Source organism: Petromyzon marinus, chromosome 15 (genome assembly GCF_048934315.1).
Source record: "Petromyzon marinus isolate PM22_M1 ecotype Great Lakes invasive population chromosome 15, UKy_Petmar_22M1.pri1.0, whole genome shotgun sequence".
NCBI lineage: Eukaryota > Metazoa > Chordata > Hyperoartia > Petromyzontiformes > Petromyzontidae > Petromyzon > Petromyzon marinus.
Genome location: NC_133681.1, coordinates 7,610,979 through 7,632,726, shown reverse-complemented (window position 1 = coordinate 7,632,726; position 21,748 = coordinate 7,610,979). Strand labels below are relative to the sequence as shown.

The 21,748-nt window shown below is 41.7% G+C and overlaps 1 protein-coding gene across 11 annotated transcripts in view; it reads right to left on the bottom strand.

Moving 5' to 3' along the window:
- LOC116942633 (KH domain-containing, RNA-binding, signal transduction-associated protein 2-like) overlaps positions 1–19,220 on the bottom strand; it is a 55,242-nt gene extending 36,022 nt beyond the window's left edge. For 4 of the 11 annotated variants that reach the window (XM_032954777.2, XM_032954778.2, XM_032954775.2 and 1 more), the window contains exons 1-4: positions 17,607–18,554; positions 5,229–5,356; positions 4,909–5,025; positions 520–666 (exon numbers count right to left, since the gene is read on the bottom strand). In XM_032954777.2, the coding sequence (XP_032810668.2) occupies positions 520–666; positions 4,909–5,025; positions 5,229–5,356; positions 17,607–17,754 (540 nt within the window). In that variant the 5' untranslated portion in view covers positions 17,755–18,554. Of the gene's footprint in view, positions 1–519; positions 667–4,908; positions 5,026–5,228; positions 5,357–17,606; positions 18,565–18,608 lie in introns of those variants that run through there. The other 7 variants (XM_032954772.2, XM_032954773.2, XM_032954783.2 and 4 more) reach the window with 4 other exon arrangements.
- Positions 19,221–21,748: the final 2,528 nt, after the last annotated feature.

The window sequence follows — 21,748 nt, the reverse complement described above, 5'->3', positions numbered from 1 at the left end:
CATATTGGATCGCCACTTATCTACACGAGAGACATTGTTACTGTTTTGTTCATAACAATCAAACCGAAAATAGTTTTAGTCATCAAAGCTGGAAAAAAAAAACTAATTAAATTGAAACTCACTTTAATTTGATGACTTCTTTGTGCATTTATTTGCGACACATTGTGTATTTGAAAACCTGGTTTAAGCATAGGTGGCTGCCCACATTCGTACCACATATCTCAGATGTGCCGGCTTAGTACTCACACAAAGTATCAGCCCTCTTCGGACAACCCAGCCATCTCAATTTCACACACAACGTTATTTCCATGCTTTTAAAATTAATATGCATTTTAAAAACAAACATTTTATGGTTATTCTACGTTTCTAAATTGAAATCCAGAATTCCTGAATAAATAACTTCGTGTCAAATTATTTTTGGCACTCTTTTTGTAAATTGCATTATCTCATGTTTTCACAAGACGTCAAAATATTCTCACTTAAAAATGGAGCCAACATTGTGGTGTGCATGACACTTACGGGAACAAGATATTTTTTTACTTCGTCGAGAGCGTGACCCATTCGTCTGTAGGCTTGTGATGGTGGTGCAAACACCTCAATTAGTACGTGCAGATCCTCATTCAAATGCGCATACTTGGCTTCGCCGCTTTTTCGCAGATCTTCCTCCTACAGGGTGCAATATTTCAATGCATTAATTGATTATCAAATTAAGCAAAGCCACGTTCCGTGTTAGCTTTTTCACTGCATAAAGCACAAAGCAAAAAATAGGTTGGTGTTGCAAACAATAATTTTAATTGAAAACATTTTTGCAGACATTTCCTGCAGTTTAGTGAGCACGTAAAAAATGGGAGAAGAAATGGAAATCGCTATTGAAAATAAACCCTTAATGAGGTGGCTGGGTTTCCTAGGGTACTAATGTAACCATGCCGTGATACTCTGTATGAGCCTCAGTGTAAGCCTCAGGGCAAACTAAGTAACATGGCAGCCATGTAAAACCGCTTGAGGCGTTTCTACTCATATTCTTAAAAATTATTGACGATTTTCCTAAGTTATGTCATTTGATTATTGGTGTTTTCACAAAATTCCAAGAATCATTGAATATTCCATGGTTTATCTTGGGGCAACTCGTGGTGGCTGGCCCATGACTCCCGAGTATACCAACTCAGAATACATGTGTAGTGACATCGCGGATGTCACTGTGTAATGCCGGCCATAGAGAGGCACGGCGTGGGATGTATTGACATCGTGGGCACCACGTATATGTGGGCAGTACCGGCCTTGGAGGGGCTCGGTGAGCGCTGACTGGCAGTGCTGGATGACACCACGCTCTGCGTGCAGTGCCGACCCCGACAGGATAGGGTGTGCGAGTGCCGGCCATGGGAATAGGGTTACTAGGAGCCATGGCACTCTGGTTGACCCCGAAGGACACGTAACCTGTAAAGTGTACACAGGGCCCCCAGGTGGGGGCTAGGGGTGGTCACGTGTCAGGGTCGAGATCCTGCTTGAGGATTCTAGAAGGTGGTCGTGGCTAAGGGCGGAGCCAGCCACGCCACAGAGGATATAAGCTGGGTCCCCGAGAGGGACCGGCTGCTGTTGTTCATCTACGTTCTACGTTCTACGTCCTACAGAGTCTCCAAAACGTGGACCTGGACCCAAGTTGTGGTCCGGTCTGTTGTAGCTAGTTACCGTGTAATTAGTGCAGTTAGCCTGTTTGGTCCACCACCATAGGTTGTTATCTGGTTAAGGGGCAGTTACTCCTTTGTGTTGGTATTAATAAATGTGTTGCCTCCAAAGAGTACGTCTGCGACTCAGTTTAACTCACTACACATGCATTCTTATTAAAATTGTTTAATAATGAAGGTTAAATAGCTTGAACTACATTTTAACACCGCTTATTTTTTTATATATATTCAGCATCCCCATGTGGAGATTTGTTTTCATTAACATCTTTCCTTCGGCATTTTATTAAGTCTTTTAATACAGTGGCACTCACATGAGTTGCAGCTTCATACTTTCCAGATATTTTCAACTCCAAACACAAATTTAATCAAAGTAAACTGAGGAACACTTGTGAAGTGAAGCTTTCCGTGGTTTCTTGGAAGCGAAGTTTCGCTGTGTTCGTGTCCAGAGGGGGTTCCACATGTGCTCGGTTTTGATACAGCACCCAGCCAGGGTCACCACTGGTTGCTTAGAAATCTATGCTTTCATTTTATTCAATCTCACAGCAGTGAAAATCCTGCGGTGATGGTGTCAGAGTGGCTGTTCATTCATCAGTCCAACAGAGTGCCCTCTCCTATCCCAGAAATGGAGGTACATATATGGGTCACTAGGGTCAGAATTGATGATGTTGCCAGTGCCCTTTCCACCAGTAGCGGAAATATTGTCCTCCAATAGGGCATAAGAAGTGTGTGCATATGATACCTCCCAAGAGTTGTTCATACATGAAGCATGAAATGTGGAAACATATCTTTAACTTTTACGTATTTGTAATGCAGTGACGGATTAAAAAAAAAATTAAGCCGTATATTTTTTTAATCATCAATAAACTCAAGTTGAAAGTTTCTCCACGCTGATACAAGTGTCGTGCAGTGCTCACGTTTGTTGACAATCCTGTACCAATGGTGTCAATTCTGCTGTCCCGTAATAGTCTCCATTCTCTCCATAGCAATCACTTTCTGAAATCCTATCAAATGGTCGTTGTTTTATGTAAGATATAAGAATGAAGGAGTGAGTCATCTACCCAAAATAATTACTGTATGTCGACCAAAACGTCGCAGGTATTCTATTGTCTAACACGCATTCCTTTTGGAGCCATGAGCTTAACCTATAACAATGCAACTTTAAAGCCGATGATGCTTGGAAGGCCAATTGGAGTTCACAAAAACTCACTAACAAACACCTCAGAAGAGACTTGATGCAGAAGATCTCCGGCTTCGATCTTCCATGAAGCTAATGGGCGGCAACCCTAAACTCATCCAGTGCACAAACCATGGCAGATGTGGATAACTTGATGCACAAATGGAAAATGAAAACTCTCCCACAGTGTGTGACTGTGGTCAACGAGAACAGGTCATGGAACATATGTGAACATTACGAAGGGGCCATCACAGCAATGCACTCTGCTACTCCTGACACATCACTTCAATGTAAAACATTGCTCTACATCAACATCAGCCATACAACGATTTGCATGTATGTTGAACTTATTTTGCACTGTACGTAGCCAACCGTTCTAATTGGAGGTGCCAACCGTGCTAATTGGAGATTTCCACATCACTCAGCTCTGTTGTTGGACTTAAGTCTGTCAAAGAAATTCCGCATTCCTATACCAAAACTAATACTTCCCTCTGAACAACCACTCATGACTGCCCACCGAGTGGCGAAGGCTGATTAGGTGATACTTATTTTACAAACCCTGAAGAGTTGATATGTTAATTTGAACAGACTATAGAGTCATATAAACTAATTGAAAGCATGACATTATCTTATTTATTAGGTATGCAATGCCTTTTAATAGACCTGCATCTGTTGTGGCCAAAGATGTCTTAAGTGTGTGGAGTACAAGATCCGACCGAGTCTGCCGAGCGCTCGGTGAGCTGCATTGCCTTCCAGTTGCCGAACGAATACATTATAAGGTTGCACTCATTACACAAAGTTCTTGCCACAAATAAACCATAATATCTTGCTTATCTCTCTGGTCATTCTCACAGCAACTTTTGGCTAGCCATCGAACAAAGACGGTCACTGCTTTCAGATGCTCTTCTGCAGCTGTCTGGAATGCTCTTCCTTCTGATGTTAGGAAGCCACTGGAGCTATGCACTTTTAAATCTAAATTGAAAAAGCATTTTTTTAAACTGCTTATTATGTTTGGTTTGTTGTCCTTCCCCCGCACCACTGATTAGCACGGTTGGTAACGTACGGTGCAAAAGAAGTCCAACATTCATATAATAACAATATACTACATGACTAAACTCTATTTACACTTTATTCAAGTAACATGGAAATTTATCCAGGAATTCCATGTTTGTTTGGTGAGTGTATTTATTTGCAACTTGATATTATCTATTGTATATTTAACATGATTTTGGAATATATTGTAGTTAACTCGAATATAAGTGCACTTTAATTTTGCAATTGGTAAGGAATATACTTCAAAATTTTACTGACATTAGAATGTCCATACTTTTTTTACATTTACGATTGAGACTGTTGTGTTGTATGAAACTAATTTATCCAGGAAAGTCTTACTGACAATCAAGATTAAACTGCAGTAATTGTGAATAGTTTACCTTTGGATGTTGTCTTTTGGGGATGATTACCTATTTGAATAGCTTCACATTTATGTTGCTCAAGACGTCTATGAATTTCTATAAATTTGGATACTTTGCCATTTAATTGGTAGGGCTTCATCTATACAGGAGGAAACCAGAGTATCCAGAGAAAACCCATGCATATGCTCGAATGACAGTGAAAAGTCCACACATATGGCTTAATTCACCCACCTGCTCTACTGTTCTGCCATCTCCTACCCACCCGAAGTCCTGTGCATTCAGTCTTGAGACTATTTTTAGAGACTTTGGCTTAAGATGTGTGGTGATTTCCATATCGAGTGTTTTCACTTTTGCACAACAAGAATTCCACCCACGAGATGATGACCCTCAAAGATGTAGTGATGAGCAAGCTATGTTCTGCAATGTCATTTACTGGCCACCTCATGGCTCGATTGGTGAGTGTCTCATGCAAATTGTTACGTTTTCACGATCAACCAACGACCCCCATCTCAAAAACACTTGAATGCAGATACACACACACACCACAAGTTAAAGTGTGCTTGAAATGTAAACAGTATTGGTACATTTATAGTGGAATGTGTCAGGTTACTTACAACTAAAAAGTCATGTTACCCACCTTGTCTCTGTCTCGCATGGAGCCTTTACCAAGGATTGACAGTTTTGTCCCAGTTTCTTCCTTAAGCCTCTTTAGAGAATTCCCTCTTGGGCCCAACAGCTTGCCAATAAAATTAAACTGCAAGGGGAAAAGAAGAACAATGCATTATTTCAAAATAAATGTTGGAATAATGCAGCGTGCTTGTTTATGATTACAATTTATCATTTGCAGTCGTTATGATGAAAGAAAAAAAATGCTTTAAATTACACCATTTGACTTTGTGATAAAATAGTACGGCAATCAATGGCACAGCTAAAATGCAGTGATTGTGAACAATTTACCTTTGGATGTTGTCTTACGGGGATGATTACCCGTTCGATTAGCTTCACGTTTCGGTTGCTCACGACGTCTATAAATTTCCATCCATTCTCTCCAGAAGGGTTTCTTCCCTTTTGGCTTTTTTCCGCCTCTGCCATCAAAACAACAATGGCAATTATAATACGTTATTTCCAACAAAAATACGTAACGATGTACTTGCATTAATTATCATCATCTTGCAAAACCACACTGAACTTGCAAGTACCCGTGTGTAAACTTATACCAAATATAAAATCGGCAAGTATGCTATGTTTAGTCAAGGAAGGATAACATTTATTTTTCTATGCAAGCAATGTGGTGCTTTCGTTGTTGCACATTTACCGAAAGATCTAAAAATTTAACTGACACAGACGGTATCATCTTGTATGTGTGCTCCATAAAATATTCACCGCAGGAGGAATATTCAAGCTGGCAGCACGCAATATGCATCTGTGTTAGTTCAATGCCTTTATCACTTTGCTCATTAATAACAATGACATTTGATCACTGCATCGATTAACACTGAGGCAATGTGTGCATAGCGCACAACACAATACAATTTAAATCATATGGACAAAAAATACATGAAGTATAAATAAATATGCACGTAACACATTCCAGGCTGCTAGAGTGGTAGTGGTGTGATGCGGGATTTGTGCACCTAATGGTATTTGTTTGCACATTATGGCAGCAAAACCATCAGCGGTGCAAGATGGTGTTAATTTAAAGTGCTCCCCAATGTAGGCGCTACGAATAATTTGTTGTTGAAGGCAGCAGTTCAGTGAGGGTATCAGTTGGCTTACAGTCAGATGCTGCTTTGACACAAAGTAGGCTTTCGCGACCAATATTATTCATAATAAGAGTTTTTGGGTTAGATTGCGTGAGTATAAATGTGTCGTTAACACGCCACCACCCGACACAGCCAATTAGTAAGGTTTGTCACGTAAACAAAACGCGCCAGTTAGTTACTACTTCAGCCCACTGGTGTGTTGGAGAGTAAATCTACAACATTTACAATTTGAGTACGACACTTCACTGGTAATTGCATCCAGCATCATCGGGCGATTATGCCCAAATTGGCAAAACCTGGCAAAAAAATCGCCCAATGATGCTGGATGTAGTGGATTTACTCTCCAACATAGTAGTGCGCTGAAATAGTAACTAATTGGCACGTTTGGTTACGTAACAAACCATAATAATTAGCTGCGTCGGGAAGTGGCGGGTTAATGACGCATTTATACTTTCGCGATCTAACCCAGGAAAAAACCTTTATTATGAACGTGCTGCTTTATTTAAAAGACAATAACGGAATCATAATATCTGCAAGGAAGCAGGCAAAGAAGTTTTAAAGGCTGCTCATGCTTGGTGTGTTTGGCAGCGTGGCGTCGTGACACTCAACCCCTCTGACACTCCTTCTAACTCCACCGTTGAGTTAAGCATCGTGCGGGCATAGTTCATCTTGCAGAGTCAATAAAATTACTCGACGGGAAGTAAAGTTCACGTGAACTTTATAAACTCCAGCTGTGATGTCATGGGGGTGAACATTATGAAAATGCACATTTGGAGATAGTCACTGCATTATCATAGCAAAGTTTGCATAACAAAGTCTGCGTTTTACAGCATGTGTGCAATTATTGGGAAAGTCCCAGTAACATGAGTTTTATTCTTAGCAATGCATACCCAATGGAAATTAGTACCTGAATATTTCCTGGACCTCTCCGATGTCAATTTACTAGGTTATTTTTTTTTATTTAAAGCTTTTGTGACTGCAGTGATTCATTTTCTAAAATATACATTTTATTATTTTATTGTTTCCCTTCAACGTGACTTTACCGAAAGAACCAAGAATATACTAGGTTAATGTTAACAGCACTTATTCAACAGTCTATGAAACTAAATGGGAGAAATTGGGTTTGTTTGTTGCCATTGCGTGTAGATATAGCCACAGTGGTGGAGTGGTAGCACTCTTGAATTATGCACCTGATGACACAGCTTTCATATCTGGATAAATCTAACCGGTGGCAAGCGGTGGGTGAACCAGGCTTTATTCCTCATTGGTTAACTCAGCCTAAAATAATAATAAAAAATACATACATGAAAATGTCTGGGTGAATAATGAGTGGGACTTACTATTGTTATATGTCCTTAATATAATACTTATACTGAGAATGACCACCGATAATACCTCCCGGTCATTCACGATGACCGCATAAGAGAGAAAAATGTCACAAAACCAAGATCGTGTCTCAAATGATGGATACAGGGTTTTTTTACTGTAATGGGAAGAAATAAGAAAAAAATTAATGAGTTAAACATTTATGCTGCTACTCTTCCTCAGGAAATGACTTTGTACTCCGAAATCATTGCTGAAATATTCACACTCGAGTGGACACAGGGATGGATTCTAGCAAACAAACCTCTGGCTTTCTGTGCAGCTTTCTTACCGCATTCACACTGGAGTGCTGTCATGTGCGCCAAACTGTTCTTCAGCAGGAATGGAGGAATATTGTATATTTTAACATGTGTAATATATTAAAAATGTTTTAAACAAAGTCTAAACATAGTCTTTGGGTCTTTTAATAGTCACGTAGATGGTTCAAGGTAATATTTGGTATTTATAACGCTATTATAACATTTCCAAGAGGTTTAATCTGTCCTGAATTTGTTCATATGTGCTTGTCTGCTTATTAAAAGCTGGTATTTATGCACACTGTGCACTAAAAGTTATTTCCTTGCCAAATGAAAACACAGTAACATGCCCTTTTCAAGTTTGTAATAGCAAACCTTTCATTAAAGACACATGAGATTTTGGGTTTTGAGTTACGTTTTGAAGTTGAAAAGTAAATCACCCAGGATTATATATAAAAGAACATGGACAGGAAAGCATCTATAATCAGGTGAGTCAATTTAAACTACAAACCTATGATTAAAAGTAGGTCTGGGTTGGACAAAACAAACCACAACTACAAAACGGACAACCAAAAACCAGAGTGGATCGGTGCACATTTAGACCATGTAACAACAGTTCACACAAGATTAATAGCGAGCATGTATGTATGTATGTTGAACTTCTTTCGCACCATACGTAGCCAACCATGCTAATCGGAGGTGTGGGGAAGTACAACAAACTAAACAGAAAAATAAATTCTAAAGAAATGAATTTTCAATCTAGAATTAAAAGTAGATAGCTACAGTAGCTGCCTAATATTGGAAGAAAGAGTGTTCCAGATGGCCACAGAAGCGCATCTGAAAGTGTGCGATGCAGTGACAATCTTTGTTCGATAATTCACCAAAAGCTGCTGCGAAGATGACTGAAGTTTTTGTGGCATGCACTACGTGTGTAATGAGTGTGTCCTTTTCGATTTAAAGCTTTCGTGACTGCAGGGATTTATCTTCTTGGTTCTTTCGGTAAAGTCACGTAGAATGGAAACAAAGTAATAAAAATGAAACATAATAAAATAAAATAATATAAAATTCTCATGACGTTTCGGCCACAACACAAGTAGCCTTCTTCAGGTGAAGGAACATAGCTATTTCTGTGACCAGTCACAAGCTAATCCCTCAGCTATTTCAATGCTAAATTCTCCTGTTTGATATGTAAACTCCTTTGTCAAGGTGCTTCACTTCTCTCACCTAACTTAAAAGACGCTACGAATCTTAGCAGCGTTCATTGAAGCGCTGTCGTCCCGACAGTTCTGTTCCTTCACCTGAAGAAGGCTACGTGTGTTGTGGCCGAAACGTCGTGAGAATTTTATATTATTTTATTATGTTTTATTTTTATTACTTTGTTTCCATTCTACGTGACTTTACCGAAATAACCAAGAAGATGAGTGTGTCCTTATAAATGTATTCGTTCGGCAACCGGACACCGATGCAGCTCAGCGAGCACTGAATGGACATGGTCGGATCTTGTAGTGACCATCACGACACGTGCCAAAAAAAAAGTTGTACACGCTACAGCTTGGTAATGTTTTGCCAGACATCCTGTAGTGAGTTAGAATATTCGAGCTTCGTCGACAGTATGCTACACTCTACTGTGTTGGCTATGCCACGACTTGGTAATCATGGAAAAAAAACTTACAGATAAATGAAAGAACTCTAGAAAATCTATATTTTTAAAAGAACTGCATTAATACTGAGTAAAGAACCCAAGAGTGTATTGATGAGTGCATATGTGATGAATGCAGCCCTTGTGCATTGTTATTTTCCTTCTGAGGAGCATCACAACTGAAAGTGGATTCACCAAATGTAGTATTGCAATGAAGTTTGGGATATGGCTTTATATTAAAAAAAAACACATCTTAAGTTTTGAAGGTTTGCTATTGGAATTAACAAACTAATAAATGTGATGGTAAAATATTAGTGAATGCATGAAATACAAATTTCGACCAATGCATGTCTCGTAGTCTCACTAAATCCACCATGACTGTGATACACTTTCTAGCCTTGCGGCGTTGACATAATTCAGTCCAGCTTTGGTATTGGTGTAAACACACACACAGCAGTACATTTGTAGCAGAAGACATATTATACCTAGTATTGTTATGCCATGTTCCCACAACCACTGAGCAAACTGGCTCATTAGCCTAGGAATGGTCCAAAACCATTCCAGCACAGCTTAGATCCTGTCCCAACGTTTCACGAGCCACATATCTCCATGGATGTCCCCCCACCTCTTGCTGTCCCCTCCACATACGTCCCTTGCTGCCAGAGGAAAACGACATTTTTTTAAATATATAAGCTATCCCAAGCAACAATACTGGATAGTATTATTATTTACTTTTATAATGCATTTTCAGTCTTTTGGACCAAAAACACAGCCCTTCCGCATTAACCCAGTTTCCAAATGTAAAAGGTGTGGGTGCATGCAGCCCTGAAATTTCTCGCTCTTGCCAATGCTGGAGGATCACCAATAGAGTGAGTTCTAGAGGGCCCATCTAGAGGGCAATTGGCCTACTCTGCCATGCTGGTCAACGTCTGAAACAGCGTGGCACAGGATAGGCCAGGTTAGCCTGGGCAAAACGTGTTTCTGCCAGTGGGCGATACAGGCCAGTTAACAAACGACTTTTTGGTGCCGCGGGAAGGCTGCTTCCTGTACGTAGACTCAGTAAGGATGCCGGGGCATTGGGGGTCGAAAAAAAACCCATGCTAGATCGCTTCCCAGTATGAGTTTATAGTCCCTTGCTCCCAAGAGCATACATTTCCCAGTTTTGAACCTGAATTGTAAATGAGCCACAACTGCCCCATGGGATGGATAATAAGAGATGCTGGCACTTCTCATGGACAGTCTACAGTGCTCCAAGGTAGGATATCAGCCTATAAATCCAGCTCCAGATCTTCTTCCATAAACAGCGTCCATCCCTGTCTCAAGAGTGTCAATCAGATTACCAAGAAATAGCACTAGCTGTTTTTACACCACTGACCGTTGAACACCACCCTTTCCATATCACGCGAGTGCATTCATACAGTATGTTCACATGAAATTCATGGAAACAAGTGGCATTAAAGGGATAAAGAAATGCACTGTCCATATATTTGGGTACACGCATGTGTTAGCATGATGAAAATGAAAAGAAAATGTGTCTCCACGCTTAAACACGTGGAGAGCGGTGGCGCAGCGATTATGCACCCGGCTCGCGGCAACATCGTTGAAGAATGTATGAACCGGTTTCTGGGCCTCCCCTAGGTCGAATCGGTCTTAAACGAGTACCTTTTGTGGTGTGTAAACTTCAGCGTTGGGGAGAAAAAGCGGCCAGGCACGATGCTGACTGTCTACCCCCTTGTTTGCCGTACCGGCCTTAATAGGTGCATGCTCAAAATTGGTAATGGCTATATGGGGATCTTTGTTTCGTCTTAGGGGTCGTCCAAAAATGACGTCACGCGATTATGGACGATTTTTGACCCCCCCCCCCCCTCGTCACACGGCGTCACAAAAAGTCAGACCCCCCCCCCCTCAAATATGATGTCACAAAGCTCTGCCCCCCCCCAAAAAATTAAACATGCTTCAAATCGCTTTAAACTCTTGTCATTGTAGTGCGTATTTAATGTGCCGCTGCACTCTGATGTTGTAGGAGAAAACATTTATATAAAAAGAGTATATTTCATTAAGTAGAACGTGTTGTCTATATTTAAAGTTGCGAAATTTGATGTGACGTCACATTTCTCAAATCCCCCCCCCCTCTCGTCACACATCGTCACAAATGTCTAACCCCCCCCCCCACCCTAGGTGCGTGACGTCATTCATGGACGGCGCCTTATTCTCCAATGGTGGCACTGGTCAAATGTCCGCATTCTTCCGATGTCTCTCCACTGAATGACCACTAGGTCATTCACTTCCCACGAAGTTGGTACTCTTCTCATGAGTTTGTCTAGGACTTAAACACGTGGGGTACGATGGTACCTCCTCACAGGGTCTATTCTAATCTTGCAGATGGCAACGTGTTCAAGGGAATCAATGCCAATGTTGAGGTCTGCTTGCCACGAGAGGGTTGGTGTTCGTGCTATTCCCCATTGAACGAGCACAGATGACGGCGTTTTAGTACTCTTTTGGTTCTTTCGGTAAAGTCACGTAGAAAGACATTAAATAATAAAGGGAAGCATTGTTAAACGCATGGGAAGAAATAAGTGTACATTTGCATGTAATACTGTAATAAATACTGTATAGTAAATAAAACATAAAATAAAGTAACATGAATAGAAATAAAAATCTGTTTTATTTTCACTTACCTTGAGCCCTGATGCTGGCTTGCTCGTCGGAACGGGGGGGGGGGAGCGGGAAATCAGTCACCACAATTGCACACACACACCGACACACACACACCGACACACACACACCGACACACACACACCAACGACACCCCCCCCGCCTCGTATGGCATTAACACTGTTGGGGCGAGTGTTGTTAGCGAGCACCTATGAAGGAAGGCCAGCACGGCAGATGAGGGGTTTGAGTGGCCAGCACCACGCCTTTGTCTCCCGAGTGGCGATGTTTAACTCACCGCACTCGGCACTCATTTGAGGCTGAGTCGACCCAGGGGAGGCCCAGGACCGGTTCATATAATCGTCACTGGTGTTGGCCGTGAGCGGGAATCGAACCCTGGTCACCGGGTTCAAAGCGCAGCGTCGCGCTAACGCTACGCTTCCGCTCCCCACACACACTCACTTACACACACACTCACTTTTAGCCACACGCACGCACACTCACTCACTCCCCACGCGAGGCTGACTCATTATTAAATCTCGCGAAAGATCGACCCGCTGAACAAAATAGTTCCTCGGTTCAAGTTTGCAATTGCGATTCGGCGTTTGAAATCACTTTTGGGGAAAAAATTCCATTTAAGCTGGTTCGTAAGTGAGGGTGTTCGCAAGACGGGTGTATAGTAAATAAAACAGAAAAGAAAGTAACATGAACAGAAAATAAATTGATTTATTTTCACTGACCTTGATTGCTGATGTTGGCTTGCTTGTCAGAAGGGGCATTTCTAGGAGACTCAAAACACCTCGCGAAGGATAACCCCGCAGTTCGGTTCTTGAGTATGACCGAACGTTCGCAAGTTGGATGGTTAAAAATAACATCTTATGGTGGTTCGTTCGTAAGTAGGGATGTTCGTAAGTCGGACGTTCGTATCTCGGTATGACTGCATGTATTAATTGCACTGAAACTTACTGCCACCGTGGTGCTGCCTGAAGAGCGTGTGTTGACACAGCAGGGGCACATACTTCACACCAGGAGTGGCATGTGACACGCTTGCTACGGACCACATTCTCTCTTGGGATATTGTATAAGCTCGGAAGCAATTGTCACCCTATCTGCCTTTTCAAACAGGAACGAGTTCCTTCGACACTAATCTCGCACTTTGTTGAAATGTAGCTGGGATACAATTTTTATTTCCACAAAACTCCAAAATGAAACTGCTATATTTTGTTTTGCTGCGATGGCTGCTTTACATCAATTACTGCGCACGTATGATTTCTGTGGAGGTTACAACCGGATTCTGATGAGTAAAGGAAAGGAATAATCTATAATAACCACAGGCTTCCTTAACTGTGCTTACAAAAATATAATGCAGGTCAGGCAGTTGTAGTAAAACTACACCACGAACTCTAAAAGTCAAATGCACAGGCCTGCAAATATTTGCTCCCAACACTGCGCTCCACCAGAGGGAGCTCTATAGAGCCCCTCGAGAGAGATAGTATTTGGCCTACTCTTCGACACTACTGGGCATTTGTGCAAAAGAGCTTTAACGGATTCCTCCAGTATAAATATTCGGAGATGTCTTGGAATGAGGTGGGAGTACCCACACTTTACCCTACCTACCGGTCGACCGACCTTGCTGTGCTCAATTATGCTGCTGGGTGGAATGTGGCGGGGGGTGGTAGGGGGTCAATTTAAGAAACTTCCATTGTTTTCTTTGCAGCACAGGGAGATTGACCCAGTGATGAGTGGATTGCAAGTCCAGTGTGTTAACCATTATCACGGCAACATCCCTTCACTCACCTAACTATATTTAACTTTTTTTGTGCTGCTACATGAAGGACATATACGATTTGCTTATTTATTGTGTAACCTATGTTCTCCACAGCGACACTAATTATTATATTCAGTTATGTATTACGTAATTTTGCGTCCAACTCGGACCCATATGTTCAAGAGAGGGTCCTTGACTAGGACATTTGGAAGTTCATCAGCATCGGTTCAAGCAAGCCTGACTCTGCTGATGACACACTGTAGGTCAAAACCGGTCCAGATGATCATTTTATTGAAACAATGCTGCTGCCAATTTGCATTCCCAGAAGGCCTTGTGGTTGACGGGAAGTCTGAAAATATTTTAATTATTTATGTGGAGGGACAGATATATGAAAGCGATACATTGCTTACTTTTTTATGTAATCAGCGTTATTATTTTGTGTTGAATATATAACAGTATATTTTAAGCAGCCATTTTGTGTTCCTTCCACACAAAGATGATCAGTTTTGTAAAAAGGTAACATTTTATGTCCCACTCTTAACATTACTTGTACACTTGTGTTACCAAACTGCCCTTGCAGTTCACAACAAACTGTGGCATGAGATGTAACAGTTCAACCTCTGCGCTCAAATTCCTACATCAACGGGACTTTCTCTGGTAGTTAACTTTCAAATGTAACATTAGCAGTGTTCATTTTCTGAGCTCTTTCGGTAAAGTCACGTTGAAGGGAAACAATAAAATAATAATATATATATAAAACAATAAAAATTCTCACGACGTTTCGACCATAACACAAACGGTTGTCATCAGGTGATGTCGAAACGTCGTGAGAATTGTTATTGTTTTATATATATTTAATTATTTTATTGTTTCCCTTCAACGTGACTTTACCGAAAGAGCTAAGAATATGAATTACTGCAGTCACGAAAGCTTTAAATCAAAATTAGCAGTGTTACTGAGAAACCAATGTCAATAACTCTCATCATTGTTGCTGTCAAATTGTACAACGATCTATGCATCCGTTTGTCCACTCAGAAATGAAATTAGCCAGGACCCTCCTGACTAAAATAATCTTGATTCTCAGAAAGGCTTTTCTGAATAAAAGTATGGCATTATTATTATCTTCCTGGATAAACATATGGCATTATTATATAAATGACATTAAGATAACATAAAATTATTATCATCATCATTTACCCATGGGTGCACATTTCAGGGGGCATTTTTTTCAAAGCGCCATTTTAATTGTGAACAATGTCCTGTCACATGGTGTGCATTTCCCATACGAGGTACATGTAGGAGTTGTATAAGAGAAGCATTAACTAGGGTTTTCGTGAAGGGATTATGATTGCACGCGTATTGAATGTGAAATTTTAAAAAGTCGAGTTTATAATAATATTGTTTTGAAAATAATGCTTTCTTGAATATCAACTGCCAGTGCGGCACATTGCAGGCGCCATCATTCACGCATGTATGAACAATTCGTTGATTGATGAAGCCAGTTTATATATTTTTTAAGAACAATTGCGTGACACTAAGGTGTAAAGTCGTCGTTGGATGAGCTGTACCTGCAAATGCAGACAACCGAGGATCCTTGACCCATGCCACATTGAAAGGGGTAAAACTTCGATTTAAAGCTTTCGTGAATGCAATGATTCATCTTCTTTGGTTCTTTCGGTAAAGTCACGTAGAATGAGAATAAAATAATAAATTGATAAAATAAAATAACACAATAATATTCTCACGACGTTTCGGCCGAAACGTCGTCAATTTATTATTTTATTCTCATTCTACGTGACTTTACCGAAAGAACCAAAGAAGAGGGGTAAAACTGATTTGATGACATAACAACTCTATATAATTGCATCTCACTGCCTTGTGGGAACATAAGATACTGTGCTCAAGGTTTAATTTGGAAACTTAAAAGTTTGCCTGATGGGGATTATTGGTTGGTTCAATTTGAACAGAACTTTGACATATGACTCACGCGATGTGTGAACATCTGAAATTGGCTGTGTAAATATACATTTTTCCCTTTCATCCCTCGTGAAAATGTGGCAGCAGGTTCCAGGATATAAAAAAGTGATTTACGGTATTTATAACATTCAATTTATAGACGGGACTGAGAAAGAACACTTACCATTTAGGCCACCCCTCTTATATGTGTGGTTATCTGTGTGCATTAAATATCAGATTTAACGAAAATAATAATGATAGGGTATTTACTGTCACTGAGGGAAGGAAATGTTTCTGCCAACTGGCCTTCTCCAAGAAATAATCATTTAGATAACTATGTGTGTATATATATTTGAATGTCCTTTCATATTGTGAAAATATTGTCATTGTAAAATGTGTTTCCATGTGTGTGAGAATACAAATTCGTTGTGTTTATACAGAGCGTGCGATGTTGACACGATTTTAATTTTGGTGAATACAGTGCAGTACAACGTCGCATATTCAACTCAATGGGGACAGAATTATAGCCGGGTATGCGAAAGTGTTAGATATGCGAATCTAAATTTACAATTACATCATGCACAAATACGCAACTGGGCAAAAGCAAAGCACAATGTGCTTTAAACAAGGGGAAATGTTGCACGGTGCTTTAGAAGTAAGGGAATGTGCTTGAGATTCAGAACACATTACTCGATGTTAAAGGTCAGATTTGTGAACATGTGTACAAAATGACACTTATACCCAAAGGCGCAAATATGACACTGAGTGTGGGCAGTTACCGGGTCAGGTGGGATATTTGACTTTGTTCTGTATATGCACACTTTTCACCAAACAGTATACTCTAATTTCTTAACAGGTTTCGGTCGTATATATTATAAAGCAATTAATCACTATTCACACATAATTTTTTTTCCCTACACGCGCCATCTATGCTTTATGAGGGAAACTATGTAATCACGAGTTAATTATTACATTCACGCATGCCTTGCAATATTTAAACGTTGGAGAGTTGACGTTATCACAATGGTTCACAGAGGTCATACAACAAGAGGATTAACAGTAGCCAAATAAAGATGCCAACGTGGGACTAACGTTGCCATGTTTGGTTGACCCACCGTTGTTGGGACCAACGTTGCATGTTTCCTGGGGGTGTCTTGTCCCCCCACCCCATCTGGTTATTTATGCCGTCGAGAAAAAAAATAGCATCACTATTCAGCATCAATTATCACCAGCCTTGCTTCGCGGCAGCAATTTGAGTCGAGCGCTGTTGTCATCAATCCCAAAACGAATGCACACGTTAATATTAAGTAATTGGTGTAGCTTATGAGGCAAAAAGTGAGAGTTGAGCGTTTTTGTCCGTGAAGTGCGAGTCTTCGAATGCAACGGTAAGTTCAATGAGTGCTTCTTCATGAAGGAACGCAGTAACTAGTGCCCTGAAGTGGAATTAAATGCACGGATATAAATGCATCAGTGTTTGCACCGTGGGCCAAAGATAAAAGTATTTCACATCCCTCCAAAGGTGGTGCGTGTACACACACGCACACAACTGTTATTTTCATGGCCACAAAATACCAATTACAACGACTACGGTAACAAATACCAGAGGTCACAAATATGAAACAGTGCAGACCTACAATTGTAGCCTATCATTAAAAACTCTTACCTCGTTTATTGATGTACTATGAAGATGGGCCATTGCCTGAAACGTCACCGTATATATGTTACTTTTAAGGCAGTGTGATTGACGAACGTGTTGAACTTGAAGGAAGTTTAAATATTACTTTAAATATACATTGTCGCAGAAAATAAACGTTAATGTACAATCGATACGCGTGCATTAATGGGCCATCCTTAAATGCCCCCCCCACACTGAGGACATATGGCTGACAAGGCGGTCCAGGTATTTAAGCACCAGGTGATGGTAGCAGAGTGGCTTACCGCTCTCTTTAACTCTCAGAGTTGTTTGCTGCCGAGACACACGTGGAGCCCACTTGCTCGCCACCGATGAACCCGACTCATTTGTTCCTATGCACTTTGCCACTACAACGGGTGTTACGGCACACGCAGCGCCACGGAGCATATGCATATTTCATACAGGCTACAAGCAAGCGGGCACGTGTAAGCATATATAATGTAATGCAATCAGTGCTAAGTGCTGCGCACATTGCTTCCGTGACCCCATCGCGGTGACCTTTGAAAGCAACGGAGACGTGCCTTTTTTTAACAAGCACACCTGGCTTAGTATCCTTTCACCGAAAGGTCCCACAGTTCAGGATATTCATTTGCTTCGAGACGTGCATACGCAGGGACACCGCAACACAGTGCCATTAACTAATGTGTTTTTGGCTGATTTACGGGATCCATTCTAATGCCCGGTGGTAATGGGCTCTGGCTGTGTGGTGTTTGAGTCATGCTGCTGCTGCTGCTCGTAATGCGTTTCTTGCGCAGTGCTTGCGTTTTTCGTTGTGTGCGTAAATCGTCGCTTTACACGTGCTTTCTTGCGGCCCTTTGTGTATAGTTTTTTTTTCCCATTCGTTATTTTGAACTGCGGTACCACCACAGTACATCATTAAAACGTAGCCCTTGGAACGAAAGCGTCTCCCTTTGCTGGCGTCGGCTGCGTATCATTGTTGTGTACAAATATGCCCATTGTTTACTTAAACCGCGTCTTGTCGACTTCGCATGTCTCAAACACGTAAGCATTATTCACCTGCTCGGTGGCTGGGTTTTGGTAACGTGCGTGTGTGCGCGTGTGCGTTCAGGCTGTGAAGGGCTACATTCGCGGAGGGGAATCTTTGTCTTTTTGTGTGCATCGTTTGTACGTGTGGTTTGTGCTGAGAACTGTGAGTGAAGCGTATAAAAGCCACTCTGCCTGCCCGCTCATACACTCACCCACCCACCCATTCACTCACCCATCCACTCACTCACCCACCCACTCACCTGCTGACATTTGCCTGTCCGCGTGCCCCAGCGATGCGCCCTCCGGGCTGCCCTTCTCGGCCGGTGGCGGCGAGGGCAGCAAGTTGCCACCTTCGAGCTCCATGGTCCAATCGCCTTCACTGCAGGCGCTTTCCTGCCGCCTTCCCTTTCTTCACCACAGCTCTGTTGTCTCCTCTCGCAAAACAGCCTCCCTATACCCCCTCCTCTCCTCCTCGCTTCCCACGGCTCCCACGCTTGACCAGAGCCCGCACCCAAGCGGGACACTCCGGGGGCCAAGGTCCCTCTTACTTCACCGCTGTCTTGCTCCCGGTCGCTCTTCTCTCGGTAGACTCTCTGCGTGCGCTAAAGCTTCCACCTTAGCGCCTATTTAGCTTGAGCCTAGCTTCGGCAGCTCGCGTATGATTGCTGGCCGGGGCTGCGACTATTCGCTCGTCGCCAGCTGTTGTTGTGCGTGCTTGTGTGTGTTGTGCGCTCCCTATACCCGTCCCATGCACGAATGTAGCAGCAGCCCCTGATAACGCCTTCCCAGCGGATGCTGGATATTCATTACCAAGTCCGTCCGCTGCGAGGAGTAAATACGCCTCCACGCTCATCAATGTCGTCTCCTTTTATTCATTTATTCCGTCCGTCCTTTAGTTAAACAGAATATCCCCAAAAGAAGAATGAATGCATTTGCCCGTAACTAGAATTGATGTCCCTTCTTTTTATTAATTTTAATAGTTTAAATTGGGAGTGCCTATGTGTGTCTGTGAATGTGCACTGTGGGCATGCACTGGTTTCTGCTGGGGTAATAATAATTATTAAAATAATTCATTTATTTGAGCCATAGCATTGCAAGGGGATACTATACAAAAACTGTCTTGCAAACAAATGTATTTGCTCTGAGTAATTTTACATGCATGTATGCGTGCTTTGGCTTGATACTTGTTATATCCAGCAGGTATATGGAAAAAAGATAGAATTAATTACGTGTACATACATATACACATTAATGTATACACCTCTATGGGCAAATGTATGTACAAATATTCCAAATACATTTACTTGTAGACACTCATGGAGAGAGTATTAGGATATCTCTAACAGTATACTGTATCTACATCAGTAAACTGTATATCTACACCAATACTCTATGTGCGTATAACACATAAACTCCACACATTTGTCCATACCATTGACCTAAAATGGCCTACCTCAAGGCTCCGTACTAGCACCATCACTATTTAACATATATAAGTGACCTGACATGTACACCATCTCGCAAGTTCATATGTGCATGTGACATAGCCCCTTTGCTGCACAGGGCACATACCTCAAGAACATTGCCAGTACTCTCACAGCTGATCTTAATATTATTGGAGGCATATTTCTGTCGCTGGAGACTCCGACCAAATGCTTCCAAACCACCGCAAGCACTTTCCACTTGAATAATCATGCAATGGATACCAACCTTTATGTGTCCTCCTGTGGAGCTCAGTGCGCTATGATCGCCTTGCAAGATATCGAGGGATTATAAGGAACAGAAGCCTGATGTTCAAGCCCCGCATAAAAAAAAATCTGTGAAAAGACTAAACCAAGAATTTCCCTGCTACGGAAACGTGCAGTAACGACCTGCGGCACCTCAGCCAATCTCCTGTGAACTGCCATCCTCTCATTGATCAACTCAGTAGTCCTGCACTCCAGCCTGGTCCTAAAGCTCGTACACAAAACAGCTGTACGCACAATTAAATAACACATGTGCATCTACTGAAACTGACACCAACCCCTTGGGCTCCCTGTTCTAGCAAAAATTATGCCACCAAATATCCACAGAGACATGCAAAATGCAAGGCAGTTACACGTTTTCTTGGCAATGACAACCTATCCATTAACCAAGACCTCAACAATGTATATTGCCACCGACTCGAGTACCAATCCTCCTTCTGGGATCGCGCTGCTGTTACTCTTCTACAATCTCATCCAACTCTATAAGAATGCTGGCAAACAGATTGGAACAACGCAGACTTCCACAATAAACACCTTATTCGAGACCCAAACATCACACCTCGTGGCTTTCTCAACCGCATCAGACCATCAACAGGCCGATGCACACATCTTCATGAATGGAAAATTAAAGACAAGCCACAGTGAGACCGTGGCCATGCAACCCAAACTCTTGCACCACCGATTAGCACGGTTGGCTACATACGGTGCAAATAAGCTCAACAAACATACATACATACATGAAAACTATGGCCCATATCGTGAACCACTGTAGTCTGTGCTCCATCAATGGAGGAAAAGCAAAACGATGAAAACTCTTTGCTGAAGCCATCTCATAGCTAGCAGACCTCGACATTGGTATTTAGCTCCTGACTATTGCCATACACAAGAATATAATAGAATTTTCCTAAATTGGGAAAATAATGCAATAGGTGACGTTTTGGGCAATGGCCATTCTTCATAGCACACGGTATAAAACATGTTATTAATTTGTGTGTGTGTGTTCCACGGTATGTGTGTATGTGCGGCGGCGTCTTTGTTTTGGCGTGGCGCATGCGAGTGGCCGGGCACAGAGAGGGCCCAGCCTACTGTGGAGTGCGGCAAGTATGCAAGCTCCCACTGATCGTCGGCGAGGCGAAGGAGGTTAATTAAATTTTACATGAAAATACGTTTGCCCACTTCTGCCAATTGCTTTGATAATTAGTGCATAAATATAATTTCATTCACGAAGAGAAAACAAATGCACACGGGAATGCCATACTGTACACACACACACCCGGTACTGGATTTATGATGTTCATGCAACCATGCAATAGTCTGCATATATGGTAGACACAAACAGTGGTGCTGCAAAACTGATGCTGGACAATTTTACTCAGCATCGTTGTCTTCTCTACATGCGTACAATGGGATATATGCATTGAAGTGTGCACGTGTCATGAATGCCTCCTGTTACATTGTATATCATTCCCATCACATGTTTCGGCTTATAAGAAAATCAAGGTTCACACTTGCATGTATTTTTATGTTAAACGTTTATTTCGGCTGTAAAAGTATAAGGAAGGTATTTATCGCAACTTGCGGCGAAACAGAGTCACTACTAAACGCGTTTTTCCATTTACAGCGGTCATTACGCGTGTGTGCTTTAGACGGCGGCG